Consider the following 18,277-nt stretch of genomic DNA (forward strand, 5'->3'; position numbering starts at 1 on the left):
ACAAGTCAGTGTCTTAACCTTAAGTTACCTTGTAATGGACATGTGGAGGAAGAATAGTGAAGTTGATTGACAGAAGGAAAAACGTGGCTCTAAAATGTGTTGTTTTTAGTTAATTAGCTCTCTTTAATTAAAAGTAGCTTGATAACTGAAGAGGTGTAAAAGAAGAAAGACATTTAGAGAAAGCCTGAAGACAGACCGATCATTTGAATATCAAACCAGACGAACGGGTTTCTGTGCCACCGTATAAAAAGCAACAAGGAAACTGTGAGCTGAACCTTTATGCAAACCACATGGAAGCATCTGGTGTTTTCTGCAAGTTGCATCACTGGGTGTGTTCTGCTGAGAGGTTGTTTTTTTTTTTCCATTTATTTTGTTTATTCACAACTTTCTGTGGTGTGAAGGAAAACAAAGCGTGCATATCTGGAGGATCCTCCACAACCTCAAACATGAACATTTCAGAGCCACAGCAATGAGGAAATGCGAAAGCTTTAAAAAGCAGCTAGATGTTTGGAGGGAAATTAGTTGATGAAGCATTTCCTCATTGTTTGAAAAGGTGGCAGAGGGGGATGGGATTGGCCGGCGCATCACATCAAAGCCACGGTTCAGCCAACGGGGATCAACATGTCAACCGGAGGACTCACCTGGAAGGAGGCTCTTGGCTCCCGTTTAGCAAACATACAGCAGAGAATGAGCTGGCAAGTGCTCAGGTGTAATTATAGGCTCTGATTGCACCCACCCAGAGGGAGGGGGTAATTCGCCATCCTGCTTCCTTGAACTGCTTACTCTCACAATGAGACCGACCCGTATGCTGGCAGGATGATTTAATATATGAATTCAAACTAGCTCTAGAACTCCCTCTTCTTATTTCAATGGTGAGCAGCAATTGCTTTTATATTGTGTTTTTAAAAAAGCGTCAAGCCTGCAAACTGTGAAACTTTTGCCTTTATGGTGCAATTGCATTTGCTCATAATCAGCTCCCTGTTCAAGGAAGGATCCAGTTCATGGTTTTATTTCTTGTTTTTTAAGAGTTTTAATGGTTTGCTGCACCAAATTCAAATAAACCTTTAACCCCTTTGCTTCATTCCAAGCGTGGCCTACAAGGTCTACCAGTCACCTGTGATGGAGGCTTCCCAGTGCTAGAACAACCTCCCTTTGTACTCTAGAGTTGCTCAATCAATCATTTTAAGACTCTCATAAAAAGCTCTTGACAAGGACTCCATGTCAGACAGCGATAAAACCCAACTCCTATTCTCAGTCTTTTAATTCTAGCTGAGCAGAACTTCATATTTTTAGTAATTGTTTTCTTTTTTTCTAGTTTTGGTGGTTGAGCTTATTTTAAGTAAAGAGCAAAGTTCTTGGCTTTGTGAGGAAATGCTAAGGCTCCTTTCTGTAGGTAAAATTTGCCCTAAAATAATTTGTTTCTAGGGTCCGTTCAATTTTGTTTAAAAAAACAAAAACAAAAAACAATTTTCAATCTCAAAGTACTACAGAAAGTTAATGCCCCTTGTGAATGGCCTCACTTTGAACGCATTTGTCCACAGCGCTGATTACGTTGACCACTTACATAGCACCAAGCTCAGACGATCAGACCTAGACAAGTTTTCTTGTAAATTACCTCACAAACCCAAAACGCTCTCACGTGTTGGCACTACGATAATCCCGGATTATTTTGTTTGTTCCACATGGACGCCGTCCTGCAACACTCAGGAGGTTTTAACCTAGATTCAGAGAGTCAGTCTGCACTGATACACACAAACAGTGGAAGATTATGAACTTTCCTTTCCTGCAGCGATGAGGGAGGTAAATACTTTCCCGCTTGTGTTTTTTTAGATTTTCTACTCAGCAATTCATCTGATGTTGAATTTCATACTTTCCCATTTGGGATTTGGATTATTAATACATGGAAAGTTTAGCAGCTGCTTCTGGGTGAAATTGTTATTCCCCAGTGTTCTCAGCTTGGGGATTAGGGAGTGAGTGGAGGGTCAGAACAAACGGCCTGTTGTCAGTGTCTGCCAGGTTCTTAAAGAATCACCAACGCACCGATCTGTCTGACAATATAGAGACACTGAAGCAAGCATTATCTGTCCACCTGTGTTTCCCACAGTCTGAGAGACACACACACACACACACACCTACACAAACGGCAAAAAAAACAAACAAAAAAAAAACCTAGCACACAGTCCTTACATACTCATTACCTGAACACAAACCTCTTGCATCTGTTGAGAAAGTTCTTTTAGGTGATTTGTAAGCAGCTGTCTCTTTGGGATGATGGTACAAATCTCCACAATGGAGAGCCAGCCTGCTTATTTAAGCCTGAAACACAACCTCCGTGGTGAATACAAGAAGACAAGACTCTCATAACCTTTCTAGGCTTTTCCCAGGAGTCCTCCGTCTTCTAAATGGTGTCCCTTATTGTCACTCTTACCAGTTTCAACTGGTTTTTCAGACATGAGTTACTGCAAAACAGAAAACATATTTGCTCTAAAAATACCACTTTCTTAAAACGTTTTCACTGCCAACATTCCCTTGCCAGCTTTTATGCATCTATCATGGATAGGTACAAATAAATTGCCAATTGGCTGGACGAAGTTCATGCATTTCTTGTAAGTCTTAAATTATATCCATAATGGTCTTAAAAAATCTTTAATTGAGTTGGTGAAACCTGCAGAAGCCCTGTTTAAAATGTTCTTTTCCCCATTTCTGACCATCTTTTTTTTTAAAACTGACTATTGGTTGTTTTAATTTCATTAAAGCAACTAAAACCTGTATCAGTGTTTACAGCTTGTACATTGTACTTTTTTTTTAGCTTTATAAATATTGGACAAGAACCAGATGCATAGGGATAAATGTTAATCTTTACTTCCTATTGATTTTCAAAACTTCTATATTCATCAAACCTCTATAAAAGTACCTCCCTCTCAATCAGGTTTATCTGTATAGCACATTTCAGCAACAATACAGTTCAAAATGCTTTACAGCTTTTTATCTTTTTTTTCTGGTAACGCAGGTTGTTGAGATTTCAAGTCATTCTATATTTTCTTCATATTTCACACCCTAAAAATGACCCATAAGTTTGTAAATTTCTTGTTTTTTGGGGGGGAAGTGAGGTGACCGACCCTCTTGGGCATGTCACTGTTTCAATGCCCCCCAAAATTTCATTGTGTCTAAAATTGATGCCATGGAAACATCGTCACTGTATGTCTTTCCCCAACCTTGTTGCATGAGAGGAAAACAAAGGTCAACATGGCTTTATTGGAGCAGGTGAAGGCCTCAGCCACAGTAAAATGTAATGCAAATCTCAAGTGTTAGCTGGAATATACCTCTCTCTTCTCTGTTATAGAAAGTTTCTAAAGATAATCCTCATTAAATCACATCAGGTTGTTGATTTTTCTGCTCTTCCTCTGAGGGAGGAGACTGGTATCTGGTGGGAGATCTGGGCCTCCTGCAAACTCTGGAGTCATAGAGCTGAAGTAGTCAAAACATTTAGCTGTAATCAGAAAAACGTTCCAAATGAACGATACAAATTTACCGCATGTAAGCTTCCCAAGTTGTCATCTCTGAGAATCTAATCAGGTTGAACTTGTGATCCCGATCTCTGCTTTTCCTGCCTTCCTTTGCTTAACAACTTTCTTTCAAATGGTCTGAGTGTGCAAATGCAGGGAATTTTCTGTGAGGCTTTTGACATCTTAGATTCCCAGCATTACAAATGCCTCCCCTCCCGGGACCTGCACCCTGCCCAACCAAGCCAGAGATCAGAGTGATCTCATCTACAAGTGCTGATGCATTGCCATGCAGCCCCTATCTCTGCTGTCTGTGCTGCTGACGCAGAAGATCTGCAGTAATTCACTGTACCAGTGCGCCAGAGGAATGCGGCGCTATCTTAAACCGATGAATGAGTACGAGGAGTTGTTCTACCGGAGCATGTAGTCCGGACAGCTTGTGCCTCCATTGATACGCGAAGCTTCACCCTGCAGGGAATTACAAATGTGTTCTTTCCACTCAGTCATGTCCTGTCACTTTACAACCTCAAAATTCAGTGTATTTTTTAAGGGTTGTTTGTTTTTTTTTGTTTTTTGGCTCTAGTGGTCTTTATTTGAATGTGCTAAGACAGAAAAGTAGGTGAAGAGAGAGAGAGGGAAGACATGTGGCGAAGAACAAGAGGCCGGGAATTGAATCATAAATAAAGTCATAAAAGCATCATAATCACCAATTGAGAAATAAGTAACAAGCATTATATTTTTTCAAGTGCCGTCGTCAGAATCATCAATATGCATCAAATTGTTGTTAATCAACAATCCAACTGCAGTCAAAGAAATCCAAAACAAAGTGAAATAATAATTTATAAGCTATTCAGTCTTTGCGAGCCTATTTTTACATGCTAATTACAAATAAACCATTTCCATTCTTCTTAGCTGTAGCAAGATAAATATTAACAGGATACATGAACTCAACAAATCCAGATGAGAAGAAAAAATTGAAACAAAAAACAGATTAAAAAGTAAAATATCATCACAAAGGTTTCAATCAAATTTTAAATATTCAAGTCGCTTTATGGCTTTTAATCATTCTTTTAAACCAAATTATTACTTACTTTGGCAAACTATTCCACATTTTAACCCCGGTAACAGACACACATACTTTTTGATGAAGTATTTATACTTGTTTGTTTTTTTTTAAGTTCAGTTTCCATCTTGGCTCATGTCTCCCATCTCTTTCTTGAAACACTTTCTGATTTTTTTTTTTTTTGGGAGCGTATTAGTTATTCTCTCCAAAAAAAAGAGGGAGAGAAACCAAAACAAATAAGTTCAGGAACTAATTTATGTGTAATAATTAGAAGTGACGCAGGGAAAAAGTATTGAACAGGGAGGTGGAAAAAGGAATAAAAGCCAAGACCCAGCTGAAATCCAGCATTGATTAGAAAACCATCCTGCTCCTTATTACTCAGGAGAAATTAATATTTTTCACTCTTAGTTTACATTATTTCACATAAATAAATTTCTGAACTTATTTGTTTTGGTTTGTTTTTGCATATGGATTACTGGGGTTGTTACCTACACCTGGTGAAAATTTCATGTAAATAGCACCTTTTTGAAATATGTTTGCTATAAAAAGCCTGTTGGAAAACAAACTCTGGACTTCAGCTTGACATCGTCCCCACATTAGGTTTCTCTTGCCTCTAAATAAGTAAACAAGTCACTATTTTAATATTCATATGAAAAATTATTTCTCCTTTTCTCCTCTCAATAAAGCTTTACTTATTTTATGTTGATCTATCACATCACATCCTAATAAATTACTTTAAAGTTTGTGCCTCTGACATCGAATGCCATGACTTCCTTTGGAAAACACCCTGACCTCATTATTGCTGCAAATCTTTTTTGTGTATATTTCTTCTTTTAGTTTCTAACTCTGCTGTGAAGCTGATGAAGGCTCAGGTGTTTTTTTTTGGTCTGTGAACAGCAGCAGGTACTTGTCACGGTGTATTTCTTCAGCCCCGATAACGAGCTGAACCTGCTCTCCGTCTGTCTGCAGCAGACGTCCGAGTCCCTCCCACTCCACATTCCAAACGATTAAGGCGCCAGCCGAGATGAAACGAGAAGTTTCAGGTCGCGGTGCAGTCTCGCTTTTACTAGAAGCTGGTTTTAATAACAGAATTTTTTTTCTTTTTTTTCTAAAAAAGGAGCAATTACAGGAGTTTGTGTCGCTGCATCGCTGAAGCGAAGCAGCGAGTCAGGGCGTGAGGAGGCGGGGGAGGATGATTAATTGATGGAGAGTCGGTGCAGCGTGAGGCCCTCATTCACCTTTAAATCCCAACTCCTGCAGAGTGTGTTCACTACACCATCTGCCAAATCCTGGCTTCGCTAGTATGATTTTCGACATAAAAGCCCAACAAAATGTTAACTTTCTCAGCTTGAACTGCTTGGATCGGCTTAATTATTTCAAATTATTCAGTATTGTTAACCTTTTTTCCCAGGTTCAATAATTAACAACATGCAGTAATTAGAATCAGTAATTCTGATCCTTGATGTTGCTGTAAGTAAATAAGATTGGTTTAATAGGTTTTTACTGCAGTTTTCTCTCTATTATTGAAGTGGCCTTGCCTTCACCTGGTTGCGTTTGTTGAATTTACTGACTTGTTTTCTGGAAGTTTCTTCCAGATTAGAGGAGCATAGAATCTGAATGCTAATACGTTGTTGATCACAAGACGACCTTTCTGTTTTGCTTACAGGGAGACTACCAACATTCCCCTGATTGCTCTGGGTCTGAAGGAGACGAAAGAGGTTGACTTCTCTGCACCATTCAAGGTATAAAAACTTCAAACGCCACGTCTTGATTTCAATATGTGTCCTAAAATATAAAAGAATGGTAGAAGATTAAAGAAAACCAAACACGTGTTTAGGGCTGTGCTGAAATCTAGCTTTACGTCATTGTCCAGGATTGAGTTTACTGTTATATAGCATTCAGATCCTTTTATTGTTTCATAAAATGACATCTCATCCTGCAATAATCGATGTTAAAATGCAAATGTCCGTCCTGCAAACATGACCCACATGATAATACTCAATGTTTACAGTTGGGATTTAAAATGAGACTCCTTTCATTGAGGATTTGGGTCATTTGTCTGCACCACCAGTTGCCCTCCACTATATTATTAGCAGCTCCAATCTCTAATCTGGCATTGTGTTTTTTTTTTTAAAACCTAAACAGCAAATGGGTGTGGGACGTTTCCAAAGCACGTTCCAGCAGTTTGTTGTTGTCACAGTACCTGCCAAAAAGCAGCTTTCATCCTCTGCACGTTTTACACTCCTGCCTATCAGCACAGCTACAGCCGTAAAGTTGTTCCAAAGTGGGTCAGTAGACGCTCAGAATGCCGGAATAATTATGGAGCTGCGCTACGCCGAGGGGAAGCCCGCTTGTAAATGTCACGATGGCTCGTTTATCGTTTATCGCGTGTCGCTTCCTGGTCTGGTTTCCTGTCAGTAATTGATCTCTGCGCACATCTCTGAGCTAATTAGCAGGTGCAGCCTGCTGGCTCTGAAATGGGACTGCTTTTAACACATATTCTTCGGCTTATGTTGTACAGCAGAACAGAAAAGCCCCACAAAATGTCGAAAATGAATGAATAAATGCGTTGGGCTCAGGGTTGACTCCTGTGTGTTTGACAGGACTTCATCCTGGAGCACTACAACGAAGACGGAAGGACTTTTGAAGACGAGATCGCCGACCTGATGGACCTTCGACAGGTAGTGGCTTTGAGTGTTTTCTTCCCAACGTATCATTCTCTACTGTAAAAACCACCTTCATAATCACTCCTCAAGGAGTGGAAATAACCGGTTGTGCTTCTACAACTTCAAATACTTTTCCTTTTGTTTAAATGACTAGTCTTCAAGAGTTTTAGTGAGAATATTACATCCTCACTTCTACAGGTTTATTATTACTACTGTATTAAATTTACATTTTTTATGCATTAGGCCTGCAGAACACCAAGCCGAAACGAAACTGGGGTGGAGCTGCTCGCAAAATACTACAGTCACCTTCCACTGATAGAAAACCGCTTCTTCTCCCCAATGCGGCAGACTGGCATCTTCTTCACCTGGTATTACTAAGTATTCTGCTTTACAAAATTATTCATATCATTTAAACATTTTTACATTTTGCTTTGTCACAACAAACCCAAATGTATTTTATTTCCATTTTATGGGATTGCACCAACACAAAAGTAACCCAAAAATAAGCAAACATGTGAAAAATGCTTTGGAACGTTTTTGTCTACATGGGAAGCACAGCATAGTAGAAAACACACCGGTCCCATAGTGAAACATGGTGGTGGCAGCATCATGCTTTAGGGGATCCACAAAGTATTCACTCAGTGAAGGTTGAATAAACAGAAACCATATATTTATTTCCTAATAAAATGCACAAAAAAACAATTGATCAGTTAATCACATAATAAATTAAAATGAGCTCCGTAATTTCCATTCTGATTATTAATTATTTTTGAAAGCCAATTTTGTTTGCAGAGACGTCATGATACATTTTGTTTATGGTTTTAGTTGTATATGTTTATTTTTGTTTTATTTATTATTTTTGGTTGTTTTGTTTTATTTTGGATATTTAAAATGTGCTATATAAATAAGATTACCTAAAATGTCTTCCAGTTCCAGTGCTAAGTGTTCTTTACTTTAAAGTTTATTGGTCTTTGAGGGGATGAACTTGCATTATGTTGCCATTTTCAATATATTACTTTACGATCTCAAAACAACAATATCATCCTTTATAGCATGAATCACTGGAACAATTTATCGTCCAGCAAAATTTGTTATTGTGACAGGCTTTTGCAACTTTTGCAAAAACTAACAAACATGATGTGCATTTAAAACGAACCAAACAATTACCCTAATTTCCATAGTTTCTGCCTTTTAGAAGCAAAGTATTGCATAAATGAAGAAGACAGAGAGCAGGCCTCTCCTAAATCAACTGCAATGTTGGGGGTTTTCAGTTATCCAGTGTTCTGACACCTCCTTAAGCCTGTGGATCAGCTGGTATATCCCTACCTAATGCCTCGCTTGCTTATAGGAGCTTTAAATGAGAAAGATTTAGGTTGGCACCAGCTGTTTGTCTTCCTGTGCAATGAGAGGTTCTAGTAATTGTGGAAATAAAAAGGCAGAAATGTCATAAAATGTTTAAAAGCTGCTGCTAATATGAAAAACATGTCTCAAAATAAAGTGAAGATTTTAGTAAAGATATTTTAGACTGTGCCTTGACTCGCATATGCCTTTTAAGCCACTATAAAATTATCTTTGTGCTCTAAATTGAGCTGTAAATGGTAACGAGCGTTGTCTTCTTACCTGCAGGTACGACTCCTTCACAGGCGTTCCCGTCTGCCAGCAGAACCTGTCTCTAGAGAAGGCCAGCATGGTCTTCAACATGGCCGCTCTGTACTCCCAGATCGGCACCAGAAGTGACCGGCAGACAATAGTGGGCTTGCAGGAGGCCATCTCGTCTTTTCAAAGAGCTGCAGGTACATTTTCACTTTGACTGTATTAACCTGTAACAACGTGGAAGTCAGGCCAAGGGGGAGTTTGCATTTGCAACTCAAGAGTGAAACGGTGAAAGAAACTGTCAGCTATATTTTGTTTAAAAATAGCATCCTCCCTAAATACTTCCTTGAAATGTTGGTGTTTCTTTGTACCGTACATAATGGCAGTAGGGACACAATAACATGTTCAGATAGAGTGTCGACGCTCGTGTCAGTTTATCAGCCGGCCGCCGCCGCCCTCTGGTGTCCGTGTCAAGAGGAAGAATGAATGCAGATGATGTTTCTGGCTTCTTGTCATGTGGCTCCAGTCCAAAAAAGCATCTGAAACACAAAGTGTTTCGCTCAAAGCTTTTCAAAAATCGCCGTCAGATCTTGATAGATATATGGCTCTGCTGTACGACTGGCCTGTCACTGTAATTACAGCTCATAACTTGGCTTTGCTTTTCTCGCTTTGATTAATCTTTTTTCAACTAGTAGTAACTAAAGCACTTATGTTGTGACGGGGAACATTGTCCAAGCAGCAAAACTAAACTGAGAGCTGACAATTGCTGAGCATTTATTTATGTACACATCTAAATATATGTTGGATTTTCTTCAGCGCTCTAAAGAGTTGTAGAAGAAACCAGGCTGCATAATATGTCCTAGCAATCTAGTTCCCTATTACTAAGTAATAAATAGCTTTCTGCTGCTACTAGCTAATCTAACAAAACATAATACACACTGGCTTGTTGGAAAAACTGATAATCCTACTGCATCCTTGGAGGAACCTTTTTATTTATCTAATTATCAGATGAATAACAATAAAATCCATCAATTTTACTGTTGAACACAAAACAGGTCAAGTATTTCAGAACAAATTGCTGTTTGAGTCACACCTATTTATTTGTTTCAGTTTTGTTAAAACTATTGAATATGTTTTGGGACTACCGTTATTCGCATGAAGTCGATCATTAATCAAAGGTTGAAACAGAATACTTTCAAAGATTGAAAAAGTAGAATCTCAGTTTTATTTAATGCCAATTTGTCAATTAATGATTACTGTAAGAACTACTATAGTGGAAAATAGGAGCATAGTTTAAAATAAGTTGTCTAGCCTTTCTGTAGTGAGTGGTAATAAAATATTATGTTAGGCATAATATAATGCTCGCAAAAAACAAGCAATTTCGTGCCTTAAAACAAAGACATTATTGTAGAGGTCACCTTCTAAGCAGTTTTTAGCATCTTCTATTAGCAGTTAGCCTAGCTAGTGTGCCTAACATTACAAAAAAAAGCGGCCTTTACCATGTTCTACTAGTACTTAGCTTGGCTAGTGTGGCTAACATTACAAAAAAGCAACCTTAATCATGTTGTATTAGCAGTTAGCCTAGCTAGTGTGGCTAACATTACAATAAAGGGACCTGTACCATGTTGTATTTGCAGTTAGCCCAGCTAGTGTGGCTAACATTACAAAAACTAAATTTTTTTGTAATGTTAACATTACAGAAACTTTACCTGGAGGTTTCCAGAAAAGTTGTTGACCCAGAATGTTCCATTAAATGGAGATTGAAAGCAGAACATAAATGTCTTGAAGCCGCTTGGGTTTTGTTTAGGTTTTTGTTAACTCCAACCTCTCCCCTCAGGCATGCTAAGTCACCTCAAGGCAACCTTCACCCACATCCCGAGCTATGACATGAGTCCGGCCATGGTCAGCATGCTGATCCAGCTGATGATTGCTCAGGCGCAGGAGTGCCTCTTTGAGAAGATTGCTCTGCCGGGGGTCCAGAACCAGTTCACCTCCCTGATTAAAATGGCCCAGGAGGCTGCCAAGGTAAGTAGTGTACAAACATTTATGAACTGTCCATAATGTTCTGATCACAAGAGTCTGGGTTTTTTTCACTCCTTCATTGTCTTTTTCCTGCCAGGTCTCAGAAATCTACGATCAGGTCCATCAGCTCATGGTCCAGACGCCAATAAAAGACAATGTGCCGCTCTTCTGGTCCACCATGTCACAGGTCAAAACCAACCACTACCAAGCCATGGCACACCACTTTTTAGCGTCAGCACTGCTGGATCATGAGTGTAAGGAAACCTTTCCTGGAATGTTTTTGGAGCTTTGAAAGATGTAACAGAGAGAATGTACTTTTACAAAAAAAACTGGATTTCTTACAATCTGTTGGTTCTTTAACAAAACAAATTAGTTCTGCCTCAAGTAGAAAACATTATTGAATGTGCTGCTCTTTGTCTTTAATGCTGTGTGAGCTACTGTGGGTCTTCCCAAATGAGTGAACTGAACTACAAGAGCTCTTGCACTATTACACAACAGCTATTTAAGGATTCACGCACACGCGCACACACACACACACACACACACACAAATTCAGAAGCTTTGTCTGCAGAAACTGTGATCAACAGAGAGTGGAGGGGGGAAGACAAGGGCAGAATTTAAAGTAGAGAAGGAAATTCTGGAGAAAAGTTACAATGTTGCAGGATTATTCCTTTGTATCTCTGTCCACATAACTAAAAAAACAAGTAAGGGAAACAATGTTTAAATGGATTAAAAAAATGACTCCAGAGGGAAAAAAATGTTCTGTGGTTGACAGCAATGTTGCTGTTTGGTTTTGTAACTCTACTGGTTGTGTAAGGGCTGTGATTGATTAGTTCTGATGTCCTCTAGATGTCATATTTCATTTTTTATAATTAAAAAAAAAAGACATTTGTGGTTTATTTTCTAATCCACAGTTCAATTAAAAACCCTTTGTCTGTGCTGAAACTAACTGCACATTCTGAAGAGGCCAAGCTGAAAGTTTAACCGGACCACACAAAGACATTAGAAACTTCCTAGAGGGTGAATGTAATTCTTAGACTAGGACACAACTAATATGGAAACTAAGCTGCTTTGAATCTGGCAGCTCATTAACAAATTCCTGGCAGAAGAGGAAAATAAAGCAATTAACCACAGAACCGTAGAGAGAGGAGAATTTCCAAGCAAGAAACGTCAGTGAATGATGGCAGCAGTGGAACGGAGATGAAACACCAGCAAATGGTTCTGCCTCAGTGAAGCGAGCTGTGTGATCCAAACCCAGAGAAAGTTCTGACCAGGATATGTAGATGACGGCTTATAAGCCCTTATGAAGTTTTAAAAGAAATTGATGAGTTTCTTAGTTAAGAAATTATTGCTGTTTAATTTTGTTAACATTGTTCATGGAACCTGTCCAGGGTGAACCCGCCTCTCGCCCGGAACGTTAGCTGGAGATAGGCACCAGCAACCCTCCCGACCCCTCTAAGGGACAGTGGTGTAAAGAAAATGGATGTATGGATGGATAATTTTAACATCTACAGAATTCAGCAAAATTCACAGCTTTTTTTCTAATTGTGCCACATCACAACCACATACTTCAATATATTTTGTTGGGATTTTATATGACCGACCAAAACAAAGTAGTGTGTAATTATGAAGTGAAAGGAGAATGATTAATATTTTTCTTAGTCTTTATTTTTAATCTTAATAGTGTGGAGTAGTAACAATTAAGGTCACTGATCAAATAGAAATTTGTTGCAACATGTTGAAAAACTCTTATCAGATGAAACCAAAACCTTCTGAGACATTTATATTTTGCCATTGAGAGACTAAGTGTAGGGCTTCTGATGCAGCAGACTTTAAATTTCTGAGCATCTTTACTCGACTACAGGTGACGCTTTTCAGGGTTGAAGTGACGGATCGTTTCTCTCCTCTGCATTTAGTGGGTCCCAACGACGACGAGGACCAGCAGGAGAAGACCTTATCTCAGGTGTATGATCAGCTCCCCGAGGGATGCTCCCCACTTGGCATCCTGAAGAACAAAGACGAACGTGAACGGATTGGTAAGCTAGTAACAGCAGTGGGAATCAACTTAATGGGATTACACAAGAGGCTGCCTTAGCCTTAGCCTTAGCCACACAAACGGCTGTTCATCTTTGACCATATTCCATGTATTTTTTCCAGGTAAAGCTCACATTCGCCGTGCCATCTTGGGTCATGAAGAGGCTCTGAGGAACTACAGCCTTTGCCAGCACCTGGAGAAGCTGGAGGCTCTGCAGGAAATTCTAAAAGCCAGCCACCGGCGCTCACTCGACAAGTACAGTGACTACGACAACGAGGAAGAATTTGTTGACTACATCGAAGCTCCCGACATCATCTGTGAGTCCTGGGGATGTTTTTCTTTTTATATATAAAAAAAAGAGAAGAAGAAGAAGAAGCAAATATCCTGTTTGCTTTAGCACAGGAGGTTAAGATGGGATTCGAGGAATGCAGTCTGTCTGTGTTCCTGTGTTGAGAGAGAAAAACCTCACTGTGATCGACTTGGTGACAGAACAATGACCCCGAGCGTCTCCACAACAAACGCTTTCCGAGCTCAGAGACCATTGTTTGACTTTCACGGTGTCCACACCTGCTGCAGTTTTATTAGCTTTGATAAGTGATGGTTAGGTGACGCAGTGTTTACTCTGTTGACCTCCCCGGTCCTCCTCCCTGCAGGAAGGCGACTGTAAATGACCTCATTGTTTTTCCTCTTCCTCTCCCCTTAGCTAAAACGGACCACAAAGCAGAAATGGAGCTTCCTGCTGCCACAAAGGTGAAAGTCACCGACTTTTTCCAGAGGCTGGTATGTGGGTTACTAATATTCTTTTACTCACTTTACCATTTTTTTCCATTTTTTTTCCCTGGTTGGTTTATTCATCAAGTGGTATAAAATATCTGTGGATTTGTGTGTTTTTACCATTAAGGATCTGCTTAGAATTGAACACACACACAAAGTTTGACTTTTGTTTTATCACTTCTGAATACAACCAACCAAGGGTGAGTCTCCAGGAAGCTCTGGGACATTTAATTGTGTGTTTAAAGACGCCATTCCCAAAGCGTCCTGGACTTTCATCCAAAACAACAAATGCAAAACTAACACTAACCATGAACGGAAATGGGTTGAGCGTGGTGTAAGCCTTATTTTGGTTACTATGGTATAAATTGAGGAAACAGAGACGTGGAACATTTTGTAATTTTTTCGTCTTGTTGTGGGTTAGCATTGGTATTTTGAATTCTCTTTGTGATATCTGGTTAAGAATATAGTTTGAAATTTCCTATCAATCATACAGAAACTTTTTCACATTTCCTCACATTACAACCACCAACTTCAATGTGTTTGAATGAAATGTTACATGACAGACGTACAAAAAGTGGCTCATTAATCTAAAAGTAACTCTAAGAGATCCAGATAGACTGGACGAATATCCGCTCCTATTCTCTGGAATACTCTACCTTTCCAGATTAGATCTGCCCACAGTGTGGATCATTTTAAATCGCTTCTTAAAACTTATTTTTATTTTTTGGCATTCAATTGATACTGTAGCTCTTCTGTTGTGATTTTTTTTTTTTAAACTTATTATTACTCATATTATTTTAACAATATATATAGATTTTTTTCTTTTCATCAACTTATTTGATTATTGTTTTTGTGCAGCACTTTGGTGCAGTTTTAAACCTGTTTTTAAAGTGCCTTAGAAATAAAATTGACATTGACATTCGTACACATCTGACTTTTAGGGGAAAGTGACAGGAAGTCGGCCATTTTTGAAAGAAAATCAGCAAGAAGAAGAAGTGGTTGTACAAAGCAAAGCATCGACTTTCTGGGGTGGATCGGAAATGTACAACAAACTTTATAGACATTTATGTACAACTATTTTTAGTCCATTACTTCACATTCCCATGAAATAGATTGACATTTGTGGTTGTAATGTGAGAAAATGTGGAACATTTCTCTTATTCCTTTTACTCTGCACAGTGATCCCTAAACTCCTCACGTCTAAACATTCAGTTTCTGATTCCTTTTGAATCTCATGCTAAATGCATGAAGGAATGTCAATATTTACTGTAAAACAGTGATGGTCTGGGCTACGTCTCTTTGGTTAAGCCCAGTTTACAGCTACGCTGATAAAATCCAGGCATCAGTTTCAGTCAGCAGGTGGTAAAGCCTCAGAACAGAAGTATCTCGCTTGTTACTGTCATAAAATCCAACCCATCTATTTACTAGCAGTTTATCACAGGATTGTCATCCTTGGAAATATAAAGAGAATTGCTGGATTCGGAACAATAAATAATAACTTCGGAGCTCTCTGTGATTAAAATGAAGGCATAAAAGAATCTTGGAATAAAATTTATTGTTCCTTTAAGTGTGTGAACTTCTCTGCGCTCCCTGGTGTTAAACAGTTTTACAAAAACAGTTACATTTATGACGGCCTAACCCGATCTTCATCTATGAAACAATACAGTCAGAAGTGTAACAGAAAGTAAACCTTTGGATCTTGTAAACTTTTCTGACACGTGAAATTGTAAGGAGGAACTTTTTATAATTTTTTTTTTATTTTCATTTATGCTCATTAATACATTCAAAATGACTGAATAAGCTGAAACAATTGGATTAATCGCAATTAATTGATTATTGAAATCATCATCAAATAAGTTAGTAGTTGATTAATCATTAACTGGAGTATACAAACTCAAAAAAACAACATATTCAGAGTATTAAGCCAATATAGACATGATATATGCATGTTTTGTATCTACAATAAAAACACATTTTATTTTTACAAATGCTTTAGCCAAAACTACTCAAGTGGTATAGTTTTAGCTTCACCTGGTTCAGACTTACTTAAGGAATGCTATGTTGTTGCATTTTAGGCAATAAAATGTTTATTTTCTTACCTGAAAAAAGAAATTGACACATTTGTTTTTCATGTTTTAATGTGTTTCTAATGTTGCATAAAAAATGACAAGTGGTTGAATTTTTAAATCACATTATTCTTTTACTAAAATAATCATTAGCTGCAGCCCTATGTAAGTCAAAAGCAAAGTACTTTGAAAATGTTTCTCTTTCTGAAAGCATGTTGATAAAATTCATAATGTCTGAGTTTCTGCTACACAGAAACCTGATAACACAGATGCTCATGTTTACTGAAGAGAGCATGTATATGGTTGCTCTCTGTGTGACTTGGCGTACAGGAATCTTGACAGAACTACACAGGAATTTGCCCCTGACCGCCTCGTTTCAACAGGTCATGTGTCAGTGAGGACACAAGAAACTGGAATTCTTGTTTTACCCCAATACAAAACCCAACAGTACCTTTTAAATCCAAAAAATCTTATTAACCCAAGCCTTTCCACCTTGTGTCCACTCAGGGCCCTCTATCGGTCTTCTCGGCCAAGCAGAAGTGGACGGCCCCGAGGAAAATCCAAGTTTGTGCAGACGACAGAGACCTGGGCTTCACACTGAAAGGAGAGGCACCAGTTCAAGTGGTCTCACTGGATCCTCTGAGCCGCGCCGCCGTAAGTTAAACTGCATTCTTTACGTCTCGCTGCACACGACTAATTATGTTACATTTGTAATGCTAAGGCCCTGGCCACTCAAGACAAAACTAAATGACTCCGTCAGAAACTCAAATGTAAGTTTATAAGATGGAGATGTTCATAGAAATTTATCCAGAGAGGAGGAGGAGGAAGTCGGAAGAAAACCTGTCTTAGAGGGCCAGCTTGGATACCTAACAAACCAGCATGCTACCAAGGGATTTAAAAGTACTTTGACTGGAAGTGAGTCTAGCTGTAATGCACCACAGTAGTGATTGACCACTTATGCCTAGAAGTGTCAAATTCTCGTGGCATCCAAGTAATTGTTGGAATCAGTTCTGACCTAAATGATTACTTCGTGTAGTCAAACTCAAGAACGTATCATAGTTTAGCTTTGTCACTGCATGTTGTTTTGCCTGGATGCAGCCAAGCTGATGGTCATATAACACCAGGTCCGTTTCCATTGACCATATAATTGCTCAATTTGATATTTTGAAAACAAATTTGCTTAATGGAAACATGGCCATTTCAAAAAAAAAAAATTAAATTTCAATAAACTGTTTTGCCGCTAGGATGAGGTGCTGTTTTTTTTCTTTTTTCTTTTGTCAAATCAAAATTGGTTTATTTCACAAAATTGCAAAGGAAACACCTTTCTCGCATCACACGAGTCACATGATGAAGACAACAGGAAGTAGTTTTAGGATCATAGCAAGACGTGTGTTTTGTGTGATTTATTGCATGAACAAATTTATTCACATGTGATTTTAATTGCGTTTCTTACTTAATGGAAACACCATAGATGCGAAATAGTGTTTTTTTTTGACATAAGCGGAATATCGACAAAGTTTTGCGCATATGTAATGAAAACACAGCTACTGTCAAAACATACTCCTTCATTTGGTTCACACACTGAGAAAAGCGGTGTTATTGCTAAAGCTAATTGTAATTTATAGACAATGTAGATGACGTGTTTTGAGAGAGATGCAATAATTTCCCTTCTGCTGTCAGCAGAGGTTTTGTGCTGAATCATAAAATGTACAAACTAAAGTCAAACGAATGATTTCAATTTCCTGGACAAACGCTCCTAAATATGAATTTTGTTGTTCCAACCCCTCAATTTTAAGTTACACCTTCTCCTTAAAACCAGCTTTCTAGTTGTTTAATAATCTAGGGGGAGGGAAACTGTTTTAAAGGAGAGAAATCTGTCCTGCAGACCTATTTATTTTCACAAAGCTTTGAGAAAAGCAAGCGCTCTCCCTCCTTTGACATATTTCCATTAGGGCTTTTTTTTTTTTTTTTTTTTTTTTCCTAGCAGTCAGCTTTCCATTTACAGCTGTTACAGAGGGAGATGTTGCATATGCTGAGGCATCAGTTGTGTATGGCAGAGAATATACTGTTTTCATGTCAGATAAGTCTGCTGTAATATGACCTACTTTAACAAAACATTGGAAAGACCTGTTCGAATTTATTTACATTTTGTACTTTGACAATTCTTAGGCTTAAAGGTTATGACGTGTGACGGGTCCTCTAGTTTTAATTCTTTGCTCAATAATTAAACGACCAGCTCAGTTTGAGTCGGCTTTCTTCGGACAGGAAATATGGACTAATTCCAAACACTCCTACCGGTTTTGTGGGTGTTTGATTCAAATGAAATCTGCCTCTGTAAGCTCAACAGGATTTGCGTCTAAAAATGTTGGAAGGCGCTCCCCTCCTCCCTCCTGACACTCTGGCCACTTAATTAAATTAAGAAACGGGGAGTATTTACGCCCTGCAATCCTCTGCAGCCTGACAGCTTATTAAGATGTGCTAACAAAAAGCAGGCCTTAATAAGCTGTGCAGGCCATCCAGAGAAACAGATTAGTCAGGGCCATGCAGAGACCACT

General features: G+C 38.6%; 1 protein-coding gene across 2 annotated transcripts in view; it reads left to right on the plus strand.

The window, feature by feature from the left end:
* The window catches only part of rhpn2 (rhophilin, Rho GTPase binding protein 2), a 36,065-nt gene that overhangs the window by 10,978 nt on the left and 6,810 nt on the right, over positions 1-18,277 (plus strand). The window contains exons 4-13 of one of the 2 annotated variants that reach the window (XM_015055454.1): positions 6,233-6,308; positions 7,170-7,247; positions 7,476-7,600; positions 8,859-9,025; positions 10,663-10,850; positions 10,945-11,101; positions 12,764-12,883; positions 13,005-13,199; positions 13,586-13,632; positions 16,230-16,376. In XM_015055454.1, coding sequence (XP_014910940.1) covers positions 6,233-6,308; positions 7,170-7,247; positions 7,476-7,600; positions 8,859-9,025; positions 10,663-10,850; positions 10,945-11,101; positions 12,764-12,883; positions 13,005-13,199; positions 13,586-13,632; positions 16,230-16,376 — 1,300 coding nt within the window. Of the gene's footprint in view, positions 1-6,232; positions 6,309-7,169; positions 7,248-7,475; positions 7,601-8,858; positions 9,026-10,662; positions 10,851-10,944; positions 11,102-12,763; positions 12,884-13,004; positions 13,200-13,585; positions 13,663-16,229; positions 16,377-18,277 lie in introns of both variants that reach the window. The other variant, XM_015055453.1, reaches the window with a different exon arrangement.

The sequence above is a fragment of the Poecilia latipinna genome, unplaced genomic scaffold, assembly GCF_001443285.1.
Source record: "Poecilia latipinna isolate Pla-1442-1.1 unplaced genomic scaffold, P_latipinna-1.0 Scaffold1316, whole genome shotgun sequence".
NCBI classification, from domain to species: Eukaryota; Metazoa; Chordata; class Actinopteri; order Cyprinodontiformes; family Poeciliidae; genus Poecilia; species Poecilia latipinna.